Source organism: Medicago truncatula, chromosome 8, assembly GCF_003473485.1.
Source record: "Medicago truncatula cultivar Jemalong A17 chromosome 8, MtrunA17r5.0-ANR, whole genome shotgun sequence".
NCBI lineage: Eukaryota > Viridiplantae > Streptophyta > Magnoliopsida > Fabales > Fabaceae > Medicago > Medicago truncatula.
Window position 1 is genome coordinate 49,204,049 of NC_053049.1, and position 23,404 is coordinate 49,227,452.

Below are 23,404 nucleotides of genomic sequence, written 5' to 3' on the forward strand. Positions count from 1 at the left end.
AGACGTGCAAGATGAGATGAAAAATGCGTCTGAATTGGTAATTTGGATGAGTGAAGTTTTCCAAAAAAATAAATAAATAATATTGAGCAGGGTTCTCGTTCTCTCAATTTTTTTTTCACTGCTGTTTCAATAGAATAAGAAAGTCAATTTTTTTTTAGTTTTTTACTGTTGTTTCAATAGGAGATGAACCAATTTGTACACTTAGGGTGTGTTTGGTAAAAAAAAGCTATAAGCTAGCTGATAGCTGAAAAGCTAGCTTATAGCCGATGGTTGATAACTTATAGCTGAAAAGTTAGCTGATTAAAATTAAAAGTGTTTGGTAAAATTAGTTGTTGAAGTGACTATAAATATAAAATGACATAAAAGGACATGCTTGATTAATTTGTTTTAATATCATATATATAATTTTTATCACTTAACGCATTTATTTTTAAATATTTAAATATATTTCAAATTATTTTCATCTCCAAAATAATAAATGTATTTATGAATTCAATCGAATTTTTTTATTTAACAATTTTTATTTTATTTTTATGAATTTTATTTAACTAAACGTGCTTCACTATTTATTATAAATTTTATATAAAATTATATATTATATGAATTATGAGCAAAGTAAAAAAAAAAAAAAATAGTGGACAAGAAAATTTAAAAAGCCATACATGGTAAACATGGTTAGTTTAAGAAGATAGTGGGTAGTTTTTTTTTATTATAATAAAATAAAATAAAATTAAGAAAAGGTTAAAATGGGAAGAAAGTATAAAAAGCTACAAGCTATAAGCTAAAAAACTACTTGGATTAGCTTCTTAAAAAACGCTATAAGCTAGTGAGAAAAGCTTTTTACCAAACACATCTCATTTTATCAAAACAAGCTTATAAGCTAGTCCAACAAGCTATAAGCTAGCTTTTTTGTGTTACCAAACACACCCTTAGAATAAGAAAGACCAATTTATTTATATATAAAAATAAAACCAAAATCTCATAGTTTCCATATTTGGGAGATAAAAATGTTTTTTTTTCTTTGTCCCTTCGGGAACATCCGATAAAATTGAAGCGATGATAAGAGTCATTTTCCCTTGCTAAGGTGTGCAGTGTGGATAAAGCAAACTAAAGTCCTAACTGACCCGGCTCCTCCAAATGCCAAGTTAGAACTAATGACACGAGCACTATGAAATACTAACTACTGAATAGTGATTACACCAAAAGGGAAATGTCATGCTATAAAAGATGAAGGCTAACAATTGACCTATAACTATCTCTTTCGAACCTCAACTAAATTGTGTACAATGTCTTGCGCCTTTTGTGCAATGAATTCGAACTTTTTGGTTTCTTTCATTTGAAATTTGAAACATAAAAATACTAATCATCACTATGCACTTGGCATATTTGCGTAGAGGAAAGTGAGAAAAAGTTCAACCTCTGGTATATTTTTAAGGATTTGGATGAACTGATTTTTACTTGGTTCTTCTAGGAGCAAAGGACACATCTGTGCAACTTGGGGCAGTGCTCTCGCCAGTGGCACACTTGTAGTCCCCATGAGCTCGCGAAGTGTATCCACCACGGCTTTTAGAGATATCTCTACAACGCTCCCAAACTCAGCACTGCAAAAAAAAAAAGTAGAAATAATTATTTCAAATGTTTATGAAACTTGTTATTTTGAAATAGCATTATCAGCTATCATCTGTTGTTATTATGAAATAGCATTATCAGCCATCATCTGATTTGTTCAGAGCCTCAAAAATGAAATGCTAGTGCTATATATATAGAGAAAAAAAAATTACATAACATAATTATTGCTGAGTGGAATAACATTAACATTGGTTAGTGGAATGAAAACCGGGCATAACAATCATCAAAACACAATAGAAATAACATATGTCAGACACCTCATATTGGCGTCCAATTAAAAAAAACTACCAACACGGATGAGGCACCATTATGGTTGGAAGGGACGCCTTTTTTAATGTATTGTGCCTATTTTTTATAGTTTTTTTTTTCTTGTTCAAAAAAACAATTTATAGTTTTCCTGCATAAATTGGTGGCATCTTCTCGATACTTATACATTTTGTGCTTTTTATTGGTTGGATTGTACTTCTAACTTCGAGGTCCCGATTGGATAAACAACTTATGTGCTTATAGCATAAGCACTTATCATATAGTAATTGCTTATACAAAAGACAAAATAAAGTCAAATTGTTTTTATATAAGCTATAAGCTGTTTTTATAGAGGGGTAACCTTGGCGATACTGGTAAAGTTGTTGTCATGTGATTGTAAGGTCACGGGTTCAAGTTCTGGAAACAGCCTCTTGTGTAAAAACAGGGTAAGGCTGCGTACAATACACCAAATGGTGGGACCCCTTCCCGGACCTTGCGTATGCGGGAGCTTCAGTGCACCGGGTTGCCCTTATAAGCTGTTTTTATGAACTGTTCTGAAGAGCTTATAGACATGTCATAAGTTGTTTTCATAAGCTCTCCGAAACAGCCTCCCAATTTTTTATGTCATTAGATAAGTTCAGATAAGCCAATCCAAACAAACCTAATATGAATCATCAAATTTCACTTCTTTTTGACCTTTTATAAAAGATGCTTATATTATTTTAACTAATAACAATATACTTGTGTGGGTGTCCTACAGTTTGGATATAAGCAATATCTATATGTTTGTGCTTGATAGTTGTCGAGAAATGCATCAGTCATCAGTCACATTACATGTAGAGTTCATGCACATTATTGTTACAGGTATATTGAGTTTTAGGTAGTTGTAATTAACCAATGCATCCAAAACAAACAAAAAAATACCTTGATAATACTCCCCGTGCTTCCATCACGAGTTGATCGAATTCAGTCATATCCAATGGAACTGTGTCATTACTGCCAGAGGCTGTGGAATGTAATTTAGCATCCTCAGGTATTATATATTTTACCCAAAAATGTGGGCTTCCTCTGCTCATGAAAGTGTTCAGTATATCTGTAATGGTTTCATCAAACGTCGTATTGTTGAAGAGACTGGTCAACTGCTTTCTGCACAATGAAATTGCACATAGCCAATTTAAATTGAGTCTTAATCATCAATTAAATTATACATGGCCATTTTAAATTGAGTCAACTGTTTTCTGCTCTCTATATGTCCGCATGTTTACAAATATGTGTTTGTGTGAATGAGAAGGAGTTCTGCTTACTCCATTTAAAAATACGTATTATGTTTAATACATGTGTTTTCAATTCAACTTCACCAAATTAAAAGTTCCATTGATGCTAATACTTATTCTGTTTCTGAGAAAGGCGTATTCTGTTTAATAACTTTTGTAGATATTAGAACTTCAATTTAGCAATAATTACAAACTTTACTTAAAAAAACGATTATAAAATCACATAACTATAGTCAATAGTTGGGTGGGTAGATGAAATCTAATAATTACAAAGATATTAAACTTAGTAACTGACACAAGATTTACTCCTGAATGAATCTCCAGCTTATACGTGTGTTTGAAACACACAGGACCGAGGGTTGCATAGACGTGTTAATATTGCTGAACTTGATTTTCATCAAGTTTATTAACTATGCAGGTAGACTTTTAATATGAACATAAACGGTTAAACTGAAGAATTGGAAGCTATCTGGGTCTGTCAATTCAGATACTTGGTCAATAGCAGATTTAAGGTTGACAAGTTTCAAACACAGACATGGCTACTAGCAATTTTATGCACATTGGTAGACAAACAGAATCCTACAGCCTAAACTATTCACATTAAGATTGTTCTTTATATATCCAAGACAAGGTTTTTAATGATTGATAGATTCAAGTCACAAATTTATAACATTCAAAATAAGAAAAGAAACATCACCCTTTGAGAACTTCTTTTGTTGCCTCCTCCATGTCAGAAATCAAGGCAGGCATACCATGCTGAGAGAGAAAATCAACACTTCCCAGAAATTTCTGCTTGTCTTCCCCATCAACCACATCTTCACTTTCCTGCAGATATCACAACATAGAAGAGAAGAAAAACTTTAGGTTCAGTAATGTGGGATGCCATATGTGAATTTGGTGGAAAGTATTCACATTGAAGTTGAACAAGCATGGCCAGTCGCAGACATTAAGAGTTGATCATTGGAAGACAGTAAATGGATTCCCTACGGTTTGATTGGAAAGCTTTCAAATTTCTATCTACCTTGATATTTGACCTATGCGTTGTATCAAGCAACTGAGTAGCAAAAACATCAATTTAAACTACAGAACTTAGTCCCAAATCTCACTAATTACTATTATTCCTATATAAAAGAATTTGTGCTCCCAACCACTAGGAGGGAAAATGTTAAAATTAAATCTTTCAACATATTCAACTATAATCGGTTTGCTGCTGTAATAACTTCATATCTCAAACACTTTAGTGAGATCAATCATCCAAACCAGAGGTTTTTGTAAATAAAATAATTAGAACATAACCTTAAATCCCGAAAGTGTCAGTAACCATATTTGCTCAAAATTGTGAGAGAAAATTGTAATAAGATGTTTAATTGTAATTTCTTTTTTCCATTTTTTACTCATTCTACTAAATAGACAGATATTAATTTTTTCATAAGAAACTCCTTTGGAAATCCAAAATACTCCAAACTCGAGCCTTCTACTTGGATAGCTGTACTCAACAAGACTAATACTAACAAACATTACAATGGTGAAGACCCATGCTCCTAACAAGGCATTGTTTTCAAATATGTACTTGTGTTTCTGTGGTGGAGAAAGAGCTGCATATTGTTGGTCAAGTACAGAGTTTTTTTTTCTGGTAGAAGAGTGTGAAAGTTCTCTGTAATATGCTGTCTGCTGTCTCTGGAACTTTGAATTGGAGTCAAGTGATGCTTTTCGGAAAAGGACATGCCTTAATTCTTTAGGGAGACAATTTTCAGAAAGGACGTCTTGATTCTTTAGGGAGTCTCTTGGTAGATTTGAAGAGACATACATAGGAGAGAGAACAAATACACACTAGCAGTAGAGGAAATGAATTGAAAGAAATTTAACTTAGCAATGATGCATTTCACATCCACCTGAAATAGTTTATTTTATTGAATATATCTCAAATAACCTCCTCATTGGTACTAATATGAAGATTATTTATGTACTAGATGGATATCTGTACACTACAAAAAAGGAAAATACAAAACAGCCCATACATTCAAGAGATTTCGTCTCACTACACACTTCTTCCTTTCCCTTTCTCCCTCCTTCTCTCCTTCTAGTTCTCCTTGCCCCCTAACAGATTCTATCTCATTCCTTCCACCACACTATCATGTTTGCTTGGAATCACATTGTATCCTCAAATAGGATGTTAATCTAATAATCTCATGTTTGCAGAAACCTTTCTACCTACCTACAGTAACCTTTGCAGAAATGTGCCATAATAAAGTATATTTGGATATTTTATATAATGTGGGTTCCTTGATACTAGTTATATACTCTAAGTATCTGAATCCTAGTCAACACTGAGCTTTGGTGAGAGACCTAAAAAAAAACTCATTGTAACGCAAAAGAATAGAAAAATGGTGTCACAATGAATGGCCATAAGAATAAGAAGAAAGATGGTTGTTCTTACCATTAAAAGGTTAGAGCTTTCAAGGCTTCGTGCAGTATCAATGTATAGATGCCTTCCTAGTATGTTGACTTGTACTTTTGTGTATAAGCTAAGCATTACGGTTGCCCAAACTGACAATGCCATTCTTGTGAAACCTGGGGGAAAAAATGCACAGAAGTATACTTATTTATTTTGAAGACTTATTGATGAAATGAATTAGCACAGCGAGGAAACTAACAAAGAGAGTGAAGAGCAGATTCATACTTAGAATTTTGAGTCTACCCCATAAATCTAGTTTCTCTGATTGAGTTAAAGTGTTGGGCTGACCCTTTCCTTGAATTAGCCTCTCAAGAAGGTGAGAAAGATCCAAGTCTTGTGCTATTCGGCAGCTTAAGTTGTGCATAGAATGAGGTAATGTAATTGTATCAGAAATTCTCTGAATATTCTCAAAGTGAGCTTGCATCCTATCATAGTGAATTGACAAAAACAAAGACATGCCATCAACATTTGTTGCTTTTAGATTAATGGTACCAGAAAACATATACAAAACTTAACTGGGACTTGATAAGTTCGTCACTTTGTCTCTGAACATCGAGTTCCATCTCAAGTGCATCAAGTCTTTGCCTATGAGCACCATAAAGCTTATACAAACAATAACCACCTCCTACAATACCGACGGAGAGGAAAATCTTCCTCCTATGACGTCTCCAGAAATCCCTAACACAGTAGTGATAATAACAATTGAAAACAAAAGAATGCAGAAATGCATAGAAATGAATAATTGAAGCAACCAAACCCATGTTGTAGAAGCGATAAAAGTTAGTGATTTTAGTAACAAGAACTCAATTGAATTACAATAACAATTGAGACATTAAACAAAAGTTGTTGGAGAATTTACCTGACAGAGAACATTTTTGTAGTTGAAACTCTAGTAGTGGGTTAAGTTGAGAATCACGATTTGGAAGAAATGATAATAAGAAAAAGGCTTTGGAAAACACGCCGCAACCAACGCATAGATAAGAGAGAAACGAGTGGGGAGTATAGGCGCAAACAGCAAAACGGGTCGGAGGAAGTAAGGATGTTTGGTTTGGTTGGGCGAGAACGAGAGATTACCTTTGATTGAATCGAATCTCAGACTATGTTCTGTTCTTCGATTTATTTGGAACAATCGCTAAGAATCTAGGCAAACAAATCAAATACTATCAGATGCTACAATTTTTTGTTTTTTTTTTATTCAATAAAACATCAATTTAATTTCTACATTTTTTTTTTGCAAGGAATTTAACATCTCTCCAACAAAAAAAACTATATAAAATCTTGTTTTAAATTCTCCAACAACTTTGGTTAATGTCTCAAATATAATTCAATCTAATTTTTAAAGTATATTTAAAATCTGTCAATTTAAACTTGGAATCTAGAAAATAATTACATATATTTTTTTAAAGGAGAAAATAATTACATATATAAAATGTTTTATAAATTATTGAAAAATATAAAGATTTAGAAAATATAATTATTTTTTTAGTGGTGGAAAATTATCTCAAAATTCAAATATGTGTTTTTTTGATTGATTTATAATAGGTTTTTGACCAATCATAAGCACCATAAATGGATTCTTTAACGTTTGTCATATGCGACTTGAGTATGGGTTAGACTTGTTACTCAATTTTATCCTTAAGATCGTGAGGATTGATATTTCAATAACAAACACATCTTGCGATACTTTATTGGTACATGTGAAAGTGGTGAAACTAGGTTATTTTTAAAGAAGAATTTTAACCTCATAGCAGCCCTATGAAACCGATAGTATAGTTGGCTAAATAAGTTAACGGTGGCAGCCACAAGACGACAACACCTCGCATGACACTTAAAATAAAGATCATTCATGTGGACAATGAGATTTGTACATGAAGCAGCAAATGTCTAAGGAATTACTTTATTTTTTTTGGTTACAAGGAATTACTTTATGGATGCAAATGAAAGAATAAAAGTAACTGTAAAATTTGTTAAATTTTCAACTCCCGAAGGTGTGCTCATCTAATTCGATTAATTGTAACATAAATGTTTTTTCTATGCAATAACACAAGTGTATATTGAAAACCAAATGAACGGTGAATCACTTATGAAACGTCAATTCCAACAGTTTGATATTGGGCGGAAACCCGTTTCACAGCCAAGTTCTTCTTGTGTTGAGATAAATTGTAGCACATATACATTTACAAATCCATTGAAAACAAACCGGCTCAACCCCAAGAGAGCTTAAAATATAATTTTTGTTCATGCAGATGTTTCTCTTTAACAAAGAGTAAAAATTACAACGAAGGAGAAACAAAATGTGGGATATTGGTGGATGTGAATGATATCTATTAAACGGGTTGATATTCTTGAGGTTTTAAATCATTAAGATATACAATTTTTCTCTTAATGAACTATGCAAGGTTGTTATTTTAACTCATGATGATGGATAAGAAAATATCGATATTGAGTCTTAAAGTGTGAATGTTTTAGAAAATGTTATACCCCATTGTCACTAACTTTTAGTAAAAAAATTGATATCTGTTCGACACTAAATATTTTTAAACTTATAATTTATACATTGTAAGTTTATATGATTAAAAAAGACATGTTTGATAATCATCATTTGCGCACAAACTTATATATTTGGCTTAATTACCTTTTTGGTCCTCTAACTATTTAATTGGTATCAGATTGATCCTCTAACTAAAAATTGATTTATTTCGGTCCTCTAATTTAGTCCTTTATGTTAGTTTTATTCAAATAAACGTTATGGTTTGTGTTATGTGGGTATCTGACCTCCTCTTTCACACATACATGTGGACCATAAAAAGTTACCAATAATATCAGTCACTATTTAATCATAATACCTTAACAAGGCATAAGACCAAAATGATACTAATAAATAAAGTTAGAGGACCCACATAACACAAACTCTAACGTTTATTTGAATAAAACTAATAGAAATGACTAAATGTAGTAACAGTGAGAAACTTAGAGGACCAAAATAAATCAATTTTTAGTTAGAGGACCAATCTGATACTAATCAAATAGTTAGAGGACCAAAAAGGTAATTTAGCCTATATATTTTATACACAAGATTTGACCTATAAGTTCATCCGGTATAAGTTAATTAATGAGTTATGTTCTATTTTTTTAGCAAAACAGCCCCTTAACCTTTTTCTTTTCATTTATTTCTTTTTTAAAATTGTAAAATTAAAAAAATAAAAGAAAAAACGAATTTAATTATGGGTGGTGGGCCTATAAGAATGGTGTTGGGCCTGTAAGGAAATGGTAAGAATTGGGCTTAACCCAAAGACAGAAATGCGAAACCCTAATCAATACACTATATAAAGCTACACTAACCCCTTACACCATTCTGCAAGCCTCTCAAATTCTCACACAAACCCTAGCTGTAACTGCAACTCAATTCCACAGAAACCACCAATCATGGCTGAGGGTCTTGTTCTTCGCGGCACCATGCGTGCTCACACCGATGTGGTTACTGCCATAGCCACCCCAATTGACAACTCCGACATGATCGTCACTGCCTCCCGTGACAAATCCATTATCCTCTGGCATCTTACCAAGGAGGACAAGACCTACGGTGTCCCCCGCCGCCGTCTCACCGGTCACTCTCACTTCGTTCAGGATGTAGTTCTATCATCTGATGGGCAGTTTGCTCTCTCTGGTTCATGGGATGGTGAGCTTCGTCTCTGGGATCTCAACGCCGGAACCTCCGCTCGCCGATTTGTTGGTCACACCAAAGACGTTCTCTCCGTCGCTTTCTCCATTGATAACCGTCAGATCGTGTCCGCTTCTCGGGACCGCACGATTAAGCTCTGGAACACTCTTGGTGAGTGCAAGTACACTATCCAAGATGGTGATGCTCATTCTGATTGGGTTAGCTGTGTCAGATTCAGCCCTAGCACTCTTCAGCCAACAATTGTCTCGGCGTCGTGGGACAGGACTGTTAAGGTTTGGAATCTGACCAACTGTAAGCTGAGGAACACACTTGCTGGACATTCTGGATATGTCAACACTGTTGCTGTTTCACCAGATGGTTCTCTCTGTGCTTCTGGAGGGAAAGATGGTGTTATTTTGCTGTGGGATTTGGCTGAGGGAAAGAGACTTTACTCTCTTGATGCTGGTTCTATTATTCATGCTTTGTGTTTCAGTCCTAACAGGTACTGGCTATGTGCTGCTACTGAGTCTAGCATTAAGATCTGGGATTTGGAGAGCAAGAGCATTGTTGAGGATTTGAAGGTTGACCTTAAGACTGAAGCTGATGCAGCTATTGGTGGTGACACCACCACCAAGAAGAAGGTATAATTTTCTTAATTCACTTATAATTCCTTTGCTGTTGATACATTGTTGTTTTTGTTGTTGATTGGTAGTTAGGAATTAGAAATTATTTACAATCATATTACACTCTTTGTTTATTATTTGTGGTTTTGTTTAACTCTTATGCTTACTGAAATATGTGCTTTGTTTTGATGTTATAATGGTTTATTCTTGTATTGAGCTGAAGAATTTTGTGTTTAACTAAATGGTTTCTGTTCAATTTTGTTGGTTTAACTGACAAGTAACGTTGTTAACCATTGAATAGAGTGATTTGTGCTAATGTTTGTGTTGAATTTTATGTGGGTGACATTGAAATAAATATTTTCTTTCTGTTTGATTTTCCTTGGTTAACTCTGATCATTGGCTTGATTAGTAAAAGGAAAATGATAACAAGTGCCCTAAGGGCATTGTTTAAGCATCTAAATGTAGAAAGTTTTTGACATGTATTTTCAAGACATAATGTCTTTTTGTGGGTTCCTTAAACAATGACCTTGGCGCACTTGTTAGTAAAATAGCAAATACCTTCCTTTACATTCATGTCATTTTGTGAGATTAATCCATTTGAATTACTTTCATTAGTTAATCAAATAGCAAAAACCATCTCATTTTTGAAATCAACTTCAAGTTAATGTTCTAGCATATGATCTTATACATCAAATAATTGTGTAGGATCAAACGCCTTTCTTGCATTATGTCATTTTCTGAGGTTAATCCCAGATTTTTTTAGGTCTGTCTCCATGATTATATTTATCATTCATGGTTTCAATTTAATGTTTCCAAGTCATCCATTTACTTGCTAGGCCACCATCCTGTTATTCATATAAACATATTTTTGATTAATCCAATTCATTTCCAAAGTGTGCTATACTGTGTTGCAAAACTTTCTTATTGGTTTGAATTAATTTTTGCACCTTACAAATTACAAATGTAACTGTTTGCAACTCATCCATTTATTTGGTGTATTTTATGGTATTTCAGGTTATCTACTGTACTAGTTTGAACTGGAGTGCAGATGGAAGCACCTTGTTTAGTGGATATACCGATGGTGTTGTCCGAGTGTGGGGAATCGGGCGTTACTAATAAAGTTGCAGTAATGTTATGTTTGAATCAGATTTTATCTTTGCTTTGGATTTTTGAGACAAACTTAGTTATTGCTTTACCGTAGAAACAATTTTAATTTTGATGACAATGGCTTTGTGGCCTGCTTTATTTATTTTGAAATGTTCTCTTTGTTTCTATCTTGCTCCAAGTAAAACAAGTATAATCTTTATTTTGGAATATGTACGAAAGTTTAGTTGAGGCACGATGACTGTTTGGCCATGAATCATTACATATTTATTTGCGTGAGTAACCTAGATGATTCAGTTCTAAAAATATACTTTGTTAGAAGAAACATTTCTTCATTTCCGTTCTGCTATAGCTGGGATTAGAAATGTTAAGAGTTATTGGCAGCTTGTGTCTTGGATATTAATAGGACGCCCCTTGTGGTACCTGAAGTGTGAAGTGAACCATTTCTGGAATATTATTTGATTCATTTCAATGCCTCTTTTAGTAGAAGCAACTTTCACTTTCTGAACTTTTTCTTGCGTCAATAGAATCCTACAGGCGCTATTGTTTTCATTAGTCTGAATCATTGTTTAAGCGCAAACAAGCAGGAAGTTGTAGATTCTAAGTGGCTGTTGGAAGTATTGGTTGAGAGTCTTCTACAACTTTTTGATCATATCAAATTGGTCGTTAACTATTTAATCATATCAAATTGGTCGTTAACATTTTATTGGTTGAGAGTCTTTTACATTTTCATATGCATTTTCAATGTCTGATAAATATATTTTCATGCGTATTTTTGTTTTTTCTAGATTAAATGATATTTAATCAAAACCTAGTTGTCTCGGTATATTTTGAATTTGCTTTAGTTTTATATGCTTTGTATGATTTACCTTAAGTATGGGGGGGTTAAGAACATGTCATGCATAACCTTTTTTGATATAGTGAAAGTCTTAATTTTGCTGTTCATAAAACCGCTTAAAGCAAAATTGTGATGCGCACGACGTTTTAGACGGCTTCTAAAACAAGTCGGTCCTGTAAAACCTACAACATAGCTCTGTTTACTGTGTCATTAACCGAATACAGTAAAAGGGAGTTAGAGTTGCCTCTTAAAAAAAAGAGAAATGATATATGTACATTCATTTTTTGACAACTTTCCCTCTCATATTCACATTATATTCTTAATCTCTCTTTCTTTTTCTCTCTCTATTGTTTTGGATCAATAGGAAGAGAGTAAATAAAAGTTGTCATCAAAGTCGTTAGATATGATTGTACAAATATGATAACTCTAAAAGAAAGGGGCTAGAGTTACCATTTAATTATGCACCTGGAAAGTTATTCTTTTGTCTTTCACTATTTGTCTTTGATGAAATATTGTAGTTGGAGAAATGATATTTGTATATCTCTTTAATGACAACTTTTGTAATAACTTTCTTTGAGAAATGATATTTGTACAACCAATTTTTAACAATTTTGTCTCTCATACTCACATTATGTTCTTATTTTCTCTTTACCTTTTAACAACTTTTTGTGAAATGATATTGATTTTGACCAATCAAAATAGAGAAAAACAAAATTGTTATGGAAGTTGTTTAGAAAAAGATATACAAATATCACTACTCTTTTTCTTTCTCTCACTATTGTTTTGATTTCCGTGTCAATACCTACTTTTGGTTGTCCCAAAAATTGTATTTGTCTTTGAATATTGTTTGTAGTTGTCACCTAATAACATAATTTAATCACGTTTATTTGCACAACATTCAAACTAATAACAATTGTATTAAATTAAAAAGAAATCTGATAACTGATCACAACAGAAAATATGTCAACTTCAAGTTCAATTCAATTCATTACTCCCTCCGTCCCTAAATAAATAACCTAGTTGACTCTGACACACATACCAATGCATATGTTTTATCTTTGATATCTTCAATTCTCTACTAAAAAAAATTATAAAAATTTAATATTTTAAAAATACCCATCGAGACGAATCCAACAACATCTTACATGATATTATTTATCTTTGTGAATTAGTAGAAAAGTATGGTCGAAGTATATCAAATCAATAATGCATATTGTCAACTAGGTCATTTATTAAGGGACGGAGGGAGTATTTTACAAGCAAGAATTGGAGAGGCATTGCACCACTATTTTGCTGTGCATTTTGAACTGGAGAAGAAGAACCACTTCCTGTTGTGCCACTGAGACCTGTCATGATTAACATGACCAGCTCAATTGTGATCCCAAACACATAACTATCATTATCAAATAAAAAGTAACACGAGTCCAATTTATTCCAAGACTAGTGCAAACACATTACTGGACAGTTTATCACACACTACAAAGACATTATTATCAAAATAAAATTTTATAAGTTAATGGACAAAAATAAGTTAAAGGGAAAATTGGAGTTATGCAGTAACGGAATTTCTCACATAGGTAAAGGAAATTGATGAGAAGAAGATGAAATTCAAAAAAAGAAGGGAAAAAGAGACAAATGAAAGAGACGCACATTTGAGAAGCCGAGGAGACACCTTTGCATCACTCAAAAGAAGAAACACGCAATAGCGGCGAATCGGTAGAGAACTAAATAGGTCAGAACCGCGTTTAATGAGATGAGATGTGTGTTGAGATGTTTTCATAGGACACTCAAGTACACGCTAAAAAGATTAAAATATTAAGTGGATGACTTTTTCTAATGCACAAGTAAAATTGAATGAATAAATCAGATCATAATTCATTTGATGGTGATATTTATTGATCCAACGATTAAAATTAATTTATACATAGTGTATGGTTTGTCTCACTTGTGCACCATATAATTGGTTTAAGTTAGACATAACAATATTTTGAGTAAATTACATTTCCATCTAAGTCAAAATGCTTAAATATGTTACCCTTTCCTCTTATGTCAAAATATACATTAATTTATTATGTTGTGCAAAATATAATGTGAATCTCCCCTCTATGTGACATATATTTGAGTGTTGAAGATACCAAAAAAGTAAACTTTAGTTTTCCAAATACACGACGATTAAAAAAAAATTAACTTTGTTTTAAAAAAAAAAACAAACGTTAGTTTTCCAAATACATTACATTAATTAGTTTTATTGAAAAAGATAAGAGTAATTAAACAAGAATATAATTAACAAATCATATCTTTAAAATACCAAAATGACGTTTAAGTAGAAACGCTAAATTCCTAGTCAAACGACAATTCACTTTATCATAAGAAAATAAAAGCACACTTTTTTTTTTTTTTTTTTTTTACAAATGAAATAAAAGCACTATTGAAATCATCGTTAATGATATACATTTTTTTTCTTTAAAAAAATAAACATATCTTTTTTAAGAAAAGGAGAAGAATATAGCAAGCATGTGCATATGATTTTTTAAAATAAAAGACCAACAGCTCTAAAAAAATTAATAAAACTAACACATGACTTTTTAAAATAAAAGACTAACAGCTTCAAAAAATTTAATAAAACTAACACATACACGCACAAATACATTTCCAATATATATATATATATATATATATATATATGTGTGTGTGTGTGTGTGTGTAACATAGCAAGCATATATTGCTTTTAGATTTTTTTTTTTGTTGAAGGAATTGCTTTTAGAATATTGTTTGCTAGACTAATATTTTTAATTTTAACAAAAAAAAAACCTAATATTATTTAACAAATTTTATACTAGACTAATGTTCATTTTAAAGTGATTAAATATATTTTTTACCAACAATTTTTAATTATATAATTAAATGTCCAAACTAACACTTATTTATTTTTTTTAAATTTAACCATACGTTAATTTCAGAATTATAACTGTATAATATCTTTTACTTTTAGCTTTAAAAAGTTTAGAATTAAAAAATACACTATAGTTTTGCCGTGTTTATCTTGGTAGACCAATCACATTCAAATTTATTAAAATTCTCCATATGTGTGAGACAATTTAAGTATTATTTTTAATGTAAATCAACTTAATTCAAGCAGATATAAAATATCATCCTGTTAAAAGAAAAAGATATATATTACCAAAAAATAATATAAATATCATTTTTTTTTTGAAGGAATACATTTGTTTTTTCTTTTCAATTTTCATCAAAATAACATATTCAAAGAACAATTCAAATACAGTTTTTTCTAGAAAATTTCTATTTACACCTTATAGATATTTTTGGTTACACCCAAATTTACTTTAAAATTTTAAGTTAATACCAAAACTTTTTAGAGACAATAAAAGAGGACTGATGCTAGTCACACCCCAAAAAAAACTAGTTACACCCAAATTTATTTAAAATTTTACAATAATACCAAAATTGCCCTCTTCATGTAAATTTTTAAAAATCCATCTTTTATGATCATTCTGAACCCTTACCCCCTTTCATCCACAAATCACGCAACCAATATCTGAATCAACATCTTTGTTATTGATCTGTACTATATTCATAAAGGTTAGTGAATTTCATGAATTTCATTTTCAATGAGTTTCTATCAATTTAGGTTAGTGTAAATTAAGTTTACTTATGTTCAATTTACTTATGTCAATGTAAATTAAGTTTACTTATTATGTTCAATCTAGGTTAATGTAAATTTAGTTTACTTTACGTTCAATCTAGGTTAGTGTAAATTCAGTTTACATGTATATAAGAGGTTAGTGTAAACTCAGTTTACTCAATCTAGGTTAATGCAAATTAAGTTTACTTATTCAATCTAGGTTAATGTAAATTCAGTTTACTTATGTTCAATCTAGGTTAATGTAAATTCAGTTTACTTATGTTCAATTTAGGTTAATGTAAATTTAGTTTACTTGTGTCAATGTAAATTAAGTTTACTTATGTTCAATTTAGGTTAATGTAAATTTAGTTTACTTATGTTCAATCTAGGTTAATGTAAATTTAGTTTACTTACGTTCAATCTAGATATAAAAGGTTATTGTAAATTCAGTTTACTCAATCTAGGTTAATGTAAATTAAGTTTACTTATGTTCAGTTAATGTAAATTCAGTTTACTTATTCAATTTAGGTTAATGTAAATTTAGTTTACTTATGTTCAATTTAGGTTAATGTAAATTTAGTTTACTTATGTTCAACTTAGAGGTATATTAGTCATTCTGGGGTGTAACTTATTTTTTTTGGGATGTGGCTATCACCGGTCATAAAAGAGGTGCACCCTTATAATCACAAGTCTCTAATACATTTTTTATTGTCTCTAAATTTACGATGTTAATTAATCAAAACACAATTTTTTTTTAAAAGTTGGTAGTAATACTAAATTGATTGGGAGGTGAATTCAAAGTCACAATTTCTCTTTTCTCAAAAAAAAAAAATAAAAAAAATCACAATTTCTCACTTTTCTACGTTTAATAAATGGGTTTTTTTTGTCATTATTGACCGTTCGACTCAAAATTAATTTAAATAATAAGTAGATACATTTTAAAAATGAAACTAAAGAATCTCCAAAACATATTTGAAAATTAGGACAGTTAGGATTATACTTAACTTGTAAATGCTACTATTATTATTTAATTTAAGGTCTTGCTAACTAATGACATAAAATCATTGTTTAAAGAATCCATAAAAAGAAATTTTTTAAAAGTCAAATGCATATAAATATCATATCTACGTAATTTTTAATGTAAAAATTATTACTTTTGGATGCTTAAACAATGTCTTAAAAGCACCTCTGAACATTTTTTTTTAATTTAATGTAATATAACGTAATATTCAATTGACAAGAGACAAATTTGACTACAATCTTCTAATTGAATTTGAATTGCACTCCTTTTATGAATGTCAAGGGGTAAGAGAGAAGCCACGTTACACCCTACCTTCTAAAAATGTGAGAGAGCTCCGCCACTGACTCTAAACCGCACTCTAAATTTTCACTCCCTCTCACCATAAACAATCATGGATGTGCAACTCTTCTCAGATTCAAGATTGCATCATAACATCTTCCACCCATACTCCACTACGCATAAGTAAATGAATTTTTTTCATCCAATTTTTCAATGATTATGGACTTCTATTTTGTCTTTGTTCCATGTCCTTTGTCTTCTATACGGAAGTAGTTCTTCTATGGTGTGTGCGTTAACTAGGTTTAAGTGTTAATCCTAAATTAACGTAATTTAAATTTACGTACTCCATCACTTAAAACTTAAAATAAAGTTAACTCAAATTAAGTATAAGTATGTACACTTAAACTTAGTTTAGGTATGCACAAATGTTAACTGAATGCTAACGTGGTTTATATTTAAGAATGACTAAATCACTTAAAATAAGGTTAACGCAAACTAAATTTAAGTATGTACATGTAAACTAAATTTAAGTATGTACATGTCAACTCAATTTACGTATGTACAAACTACTACCTTTACCGTTTATTTTTACGGGCTTATGTTTTTTTCTCCAAAGAAAACGAGGAGAAAGTTATACGATTGAGTTTTGAAAGATGACGAAGAGTGGGTTTCAGTGAAGAAAAAAGAAAGGTGATCGTATTCCCTAGGTTTGGGAAGGAGGAAACACAAATTAGGTTTTAGAAGAGATGGAGGAGTTTTGGTACAATTTAAAATTTATTTTATTTTAAGTGTACTTTAGTCATTTTAGGATGTAACTAGGTTTTGGTTTTATTGAGGTGTAACTAGAAATTTTATTTTTTCTATGATCATCTATATATATAGAGATTAATTTTCTTTGAATGATTTTATTTTTTTACGATATTAAGAGAGTTTTTTTTGAAAGAAAATGGCATTAAGAGATATATACTACTAATTTTTTTTAAGGAAATATACTACTACTTATGTTTGCACATCTTTTTTTTTTTTTTTTACAAAGCTAATAATTTTTTTTTAAGGAAATATACTACTACTTATGTTTGCACATCTAAGATAACATTAAAATGATTGATTTCGCAATGGTAATTTATTTAAAATCGTAAAAATGGTAATCTCTTGAAATTAGTTTTTTTGTTAATACAAAATTAATTAATATAAATTTATCTTTAAAATTTTATAATTAAAAAATATTTGACATTTGCTTTCAAAAAAATATTTGATATTTATAAATTAATTATTTCAACAAAATTCCTTAAAAGCTTTTTTAAAATAACAAATTCCTTAAAATAGTTAAAAAAATAAGAATTTTACCAAATTAATACATGTGAAACAATTAAATGCATCGATTCCCTCAAAAAAAAAATTAAATGCACCGATTGAATTCAATGATATGATAAAGGTCATAGTTGGCAATAACATTATCATTCAAAGACCAATCGTAACTGAAAATCACTATAAATTACCAATCATTTTGGTGAATGAACAAAAAAGACAAAACACTTTTCTTTAAAACACTAGAAAACATCTCTTACAATTGCCTGTGTTAAAACTGAGACAAAAATCTTTTGAAAGAAATTTCATGGCACCTTCTCTTTTCTCTACACCCTTCATTCACCCTGGTCTGCAACCTCTTGTGGCCAAAATGACCCTCTTTGATACCATACTTTTCTATGTTAGTGTTTTTGTAATTTGAGTTCAATTTTTGTTTAATAAGTTCAAACATTTTATTTAAGTTTCAAGCTAATTAATCAATCTTAAAATAATATATAGTGATTGTTTCATTTTTACGTGGTATGCATTATCATGATGATAATATTGAATTTATGTAGGTGATACATTTTGTGGACAAAATTGTGTTGTGGCATAAGCTTCCAGTGTTGTTGGGGGCAATATACTTGGGAATTAGGAGACACTTACACTTTCGTTACAATCTGTTGCATGTGGGAGGAGTGAGTGGCAACAATTATGATACACAACACTATGCATATCGTACTCCGGCAGGCACGTGCAACCACCCTGACGATCACTTGATCGGTAGTCAGGGAACTATCATTGGCCGGAATATGCCTCCGACGACTTTAAATTATGGGGTAACTAAGCCATTTAATTCTTTGATCTTATTTTATTTTGATGTCATATTAGTATCAAATTATCAATGATGATTAACTGATCATGTATACTATATACGTGCAGCTGTTAGACCCTCACCCTGCAGTGGTGACCTCGAAGCTTCTAGCAAGAAAGAGCTTCATAGACACAGGGAAGCAATTCAACATGATAGCTTGTTCATGGATACAGTTCATGATTCATGATTGGATTGATCATTTGGAGGACACTGAACAGGTCCAATATTTATTAATTATATATGACTGTCACAATCTTATGTTAATTATATTTTTGTTTTTCCTTTTATATATTACCCGAATCTAAACATACATAGCTGAATAATTTACTGAATGGTGAAGTGAATGTGAATTTTACACTAATTTTGCCAACCGATTCTCCAATATTTTTTGTACTTTGGATCTAAGCCAATTGCATTTCTTGCATAATATTTGAAATAGGTGGAAATCGGTGTTCCTGATGGTTATTCAAGCGGCTGTCCTCTGAAGACTTTCAAGTTTTTCAAGACTAAGAAATTTCAAACTGGCTCCTCACACATGAAGTTTGGCTTCCAAAACACTAGGACTCCTTGGTGGTAAGTAGTTTAATTTGTATGCACATGTAAATACTTGTGAAGATATCTATGGAAATAATGTTACAAAGGGACATAGTAGCAAGATTTGATTGAATGCACGTTCAAAACCTCTTTACACTGACAATTTAAATCAATTAAATCTATATCTTAATTGCCTTTTGATGGTTCAACATATAGCTTTTTGTTGATAGAAGATTTAGTTCAGCAAACAGGATTATTGGAAGAACATGCTCAGTTAGAGTTTACTATTGTTTTTTGGTATGTGAATTATTAGGGATGGAAGTGTGATATATGGGAACAATGAGAAGGGAATGGGCAGAGTAAGGACATTCAAAGAGGGAAAGCTGAAGATCTCAGAAGATGGGCTTCTTGAGCATGATGAGAAAGGTATTCCCGTATCCGGCGATGTTCGAAATTCATGGGCTGGTTATTCCCTTCTGCAGGCTTTGTTTATCAAAGAGCACAATGCAGTATGTGACATGCTAAAAGTAAGTCAAATTATTTTCATCTGTTGCATAATTTGGCTCCATTTTTTGCCTCGGAAATTAATGTGCAGTTTTATGTTCTTTGCTTATAGGAGCACTATCCTGATTTTGATGATGAGCAACTCTATAGGTATGCAAGATTGGTGACTTCAGCAGTCATTGCAAAAATCCATACAATTGATTGGACTGTAGAACTCTTAAAAACTGATACTCTTTTGGCATCCATGAGGATCAACTGGTAAGTCTGCATAAGGATATATTTTGCAGAAGATATGCTGTTTTTTTAATTAATACAAATTGTATATGCAGCTAAAGTAAAACTTGCATTTTCTTTTGGCAGGTATGGATTTTTGGGGAAGAAATTCAAAGATTCATTTGGAAATATTTTGGGACCCGAGCTTAGTGGATTAGTTGGTCTTAAGGAGCCAAGAGATCATGGAGTTCCCTATTCGCTTACTGAAGAGTTCACGAGTGTTTATAGGATGCATGCACTCTTGCCTGAGGAGCTTGTCCTTCGAAACATCAAGCCTACAACAGGAGAAGACAAATGCCCTTCAATACTTGAAAAGTATACTCTTATCTCTCATTGATTCTAGTTTTGTAACTAAGAGCTAAGAAATTTTATGTTTCTTTTGAGTTGCTTTTAACATGAAAAAGGGTAACGAGTACAATTGCATATGTAGGGTGCCAATGACAGAAATGATAGGAAAACAAGGGGAAAAAAGGCTTTCAAAAATAGGAATGGAGCAAATGTTAGTATCCATGGGTCACCAACCATGTGGTGCTATTACTTTATGGAACTTTCCAACATGGCTAAGGAACCTCATTGCACATGATATCGACGGAGAAGAAAGACCTGATCCAGTTGACATAGCTACTATGGAAGGTAGTGTAGTGTAGTGGAGTACATGGTTTTGTAATAATTTTATATGATCAACTTGTTATAAAATGATGAATATTTTGTTTACTAGTTTATAGAGATAGAGAAAGGGGAGTAGCGAGATATAATGAATTCAGAAGAAACATGCTAATGATCCCAATTAGTAAGTGGGAAGATTTAACAGATGATGAAGAGGTTAATGAAGCTCTCAAAGAGGTATATGATGATGATGTTGAGAAGCTGGACTTGATAGTTGGTCTACATGCTGAGAAGAAGATCAAAGGGTTTGCTATAAGTGAGACTGCTTTCTTTATCTTTGTGATCATGGCTTCAAGGTAAGTTTTAAGCACTAGATAGATAGTATGAAAATAAAATTTGATTATTTTGGTTTGGAATCTTATGTGGTGATTATGATGTTTAGGAGGCTAGAAGCTGATCGTTTCTTCACAACAAATTTCAACTCAAAAACATACACAAACCAAGGTTTTGAATGGGTAAACAAAACAGAGTCTTTGAAGGATGTGATTGACAGGCACTTCCCTGAGATGACTAAAAATTGGATGACAAGCTCAAGTGCATTCTCTGTGTGGGATTCAATGCCAGATCCTAAGAAATACATTCCTCTATATTTGAGATAAGCCCCACAAAAATTGTTTGGTTTATAACCACTTTCAGAATGTTCTGTTCTTATTTCTCTTTTAATAACTTGAGCATAGTTACTGCTCTTTATTTCATTTTACAATGTAAACTTTTATGTTACAATTCAATCCGTTCTTTCTGATACCTCAAAATTGCAAAATATAGATTTATCCTGTTACACTGAAACTTACTGAACCATGTACTATGATTTAACTGTGAAAACGTACACAGATACCAAATCAAATTTATACTTAGTTTTGTTTGGAAACAAGATATTTAATAAATTAACAAACAAACATGCACGACTGCAATCAACTACAAACAGTTACATCAATGAGGCCATTGGAGATTTGATTGATACTCATTGATTCCCCGTAATGTACTGATGCAAAGGAGATCAAGTGATTTGAGAAGCTGCTAAGAAAGAAGCGTATGCATGAGAAAGGAAGAAGCGTTGGAAGAAGAAGCGGGATCTGAATCCACCACCACCGCCGCAAACGTGGAGCACAGTCTTAATAATAATAGGTATGGTTCAGATAGTAATCAACGTGATTATTGCTGTTCTTATAGGATGATAGCAGACCGTGCTGCCACTCAATATGAAACTGATCTGATTTATATTATGAAGCTTTGTTCATGTTTATAATTTATATGGTGATTTTTTTTAATGTCTTATTCCTTATTGTTCCCTGCAAACATGCAGATTTGGTGTTGGATCACCATCAGTTGCAAAGTTATGCGCTGGCGGAAATTGAATTATTGTTGCAGAGCCATGGCAAAAATATGGAAGAAAATTATCTCATGAAGAACAACATGATGTTCCTTGATCCACCAAGCTCGCAATAGATTGATGTACGATGTGCTGAGGTATGACCTGTGCTGTATAGGTTGGTGGATGCTGTTAGCAGCTTCTGTTTGCTCCTGCAGGGTCTGCTGTGGACAGCCCAGGTCTATGTTTGCACAGCCTGCTGATGTTGGGGGAGTAGGTGATCTTCATGGTGGGGTTCTTTTAGTTTTTGTGCAGCCTGCTGCTGTTGGGGCCGTATTGTTATTAATGAAATCAATTAGTCACCAATTATATAATGTCGATTCTATTTGCACTTGCAAAATTTTGATTAAGTTTAGATGATTGCAATGAAGATAACCAATTGTAATTTGGAACCAATGATAGTAATTTTAATATGTCAAGGTTTGGAAAGTGAATTTTAGATCCCCTTCATTGTTTAAATATTTTTGTTTTAACTTTCATCTGTATCAATTAAATGATTTCATTCCATCTTCTACATCTTTATTATTTGAACTTGAAAAGTGTAATCGCTGCTATAATTATGTTGAGGAATGTATATTGATTTTTGGATATGCAGGAGGATCTTTTATATATTGGTTGTTAGTTTTATATATTGGCTGTTTAGTGGGCTTCTGGAGTGTGCAGCGTGCTTTTTAGTGTTGCTGTCATGGATATTGCTCTTCCTGCTGTGCGGCCTGTTCAGTTTCCCCTATGTCTTGAATTTTGTTTGGCTGGTATTAGTATTGTATCAGTTCCTATCTTTGTTAGTAATGGGGCAGCTAGAGTATTGTTTTGGTTAGGTGGGATTTCTGTGGTGGGTCTTTAGGCCTTGGCAGCTTCTCTGTGCGTGCTGTTGGCATTTATGGACGCCTTAATTTTTGGATTGTAAGGCATAGGTATGCGGTTGGTGCTTAGCGCGTCCGTATACTCGTCCTCATTATTTGGTTGTCCTTTTTGTTTGTTTTTGGTAGGTGTTCCGTCTATATGCAGCATCATTTGTATTATATTGTTTTCCGCCGCGAGTGAGTTTGCATCTTGCATTTACTCGACGTGAATAATATTAGCTGATTCAAAAAAATATTATATATTGGATGTTAAAATAAAAA

The 23,404-nt window shown here is 32.0% G+C and overlaps 3 protein-coding genes across 3 annotated transcripts; 2 read left to right on the forward strand and 1 right to left on the reverse strand.

Annotated features, from left to right (window-relative positions):
- Positions 1-993: 993 nt before the first annotated feature.
- LOC11411176 (peroxisome biogenesis protein 3-2) lies at positions 994-6,767 on the reverse strand. Its single transcript, XM_003631022.4, has 7 exons — positions 6,464-6,767; positions 6,121-6,282; positions 5,830-6,029; positions 5,587-5,720; positions 3,847-3,974; positions 2,800-3,021; positions 994-1,601 (listed from the first exon to the last, which is right to left on the reverse strand). The coding sequence occupies exons 1-7, from the start codon at positions 6,475-6,477 to the stop codon at positions 1,370-1,372; spliced, it is 1,092 nt and encodes a 363-aa protein (XP_003631070.2). The 5' UTR covers positions 6,478-6,767; the 3' UTR covers positions 994-1,369.
- Positions 6,768-8,945: 2,178 nt separating this feature from the next.
- On the forward strand, positions 8,946-11,256 carry LOC11410151 (guanine nucleotide-binding protein subunit beta-like protein). The gene is made up of 2 exons (XM_003631023.4): positions 8,946-9,906; positions 10,903-11,256. The coding sequence occupies exons 1-2, from the start codon at positions 9,031-9,033 to the stop codon at positions 11,002-11,004; spliced, it is 978 nt and encodes a 325-aa protein (XP_003631071.1). The 5' UTR covers positions 8,946-9,030; the 3' UTR covers positions 11,005-11,256.
- A 7,028-nt stretch (positions 11,257-18,284) lies between these two features.
- LOC11412210 (alpha-dioxygenase 2) lies at positions 18,285-21,510 on the forward strand. The gene is made up of 10 exons (XM_003631024.3): positions 18,285-18,481; positions 18,639-18,899; positions 19,003-19,152; positions 19,374-19,507; positions 19,782-19,995; positions 20,085-20,230; positions 20,333-20,560; positions 20,676-20,878; positions 20,964-21,207; positions 21,294-21,510. The coding sequence occupies exons 1-10, from the start codon at positions 18,389-18,391 to the stop codon at positions 21,508-21,510; spliced, it is 1,890 nt and encodes a 629-aa protein (XP_003631072.1). The 5' UTR covers positions 18,285-18,388.
- The last annotated feature ends 1,894 nt before the right edge of the window (positions 21,511-23,404 follow it).

Bases quoted from the DNA above. Each gene is read 5' to 3' on its own strand.
- LOC11411176 (XM_003631022.4), bottom strand. The intron at 3,022-3,846 runs GTGATGTTTCTT...TTCATTGTGCAG, and splicing joins ACAAAAGAAGTTCTCAAAGG to AAAGCAGTTGACCAGTCTCT. The intron at 1,602-2,799 runs GTATTTTTTTGT...TTTTTTTTGCAG, and splicing joins GCACGGGGAGTATTATCAAG to TGCTGAGTTTGGGAGCGTTG.
- LOC11410151 (XM_003631023.4), top strand. From the start codon at position 9,031: ATGGCTGAGGGTCTTGTTCTTCGCGGCACCATGCGTGCTCACACCGAT. The intron at 9,907-10,902 runs GTATAATTTTCT...ATGGTATTTCAG, and splicing joins ACACCACCACCAAGAAGAAG to GTTATCTACTGTACTAGTTT.
- LOC11412210 (XM_003631024.3), top strand. From the start codon at position 18,389: ATGGCACCTTCTCTTTTCTCTACACCCTTCATTCACCCTGGTCTGCAA. The intron at 19,508-19,781 runs GTAAGTAGTTTA...GTGAATTATTAG, and splicing joins AACACTAGGACTCCTTGGTG to GGATGGAAGTGTGATATATG. The intron at 20,231-20,332 runs GTAAGTCTGCAT...TTCTTTTGGCAG, and splicing joins GCATCCATGAGGATCAACTG to GTATGGATTTTTGGGGAAGA.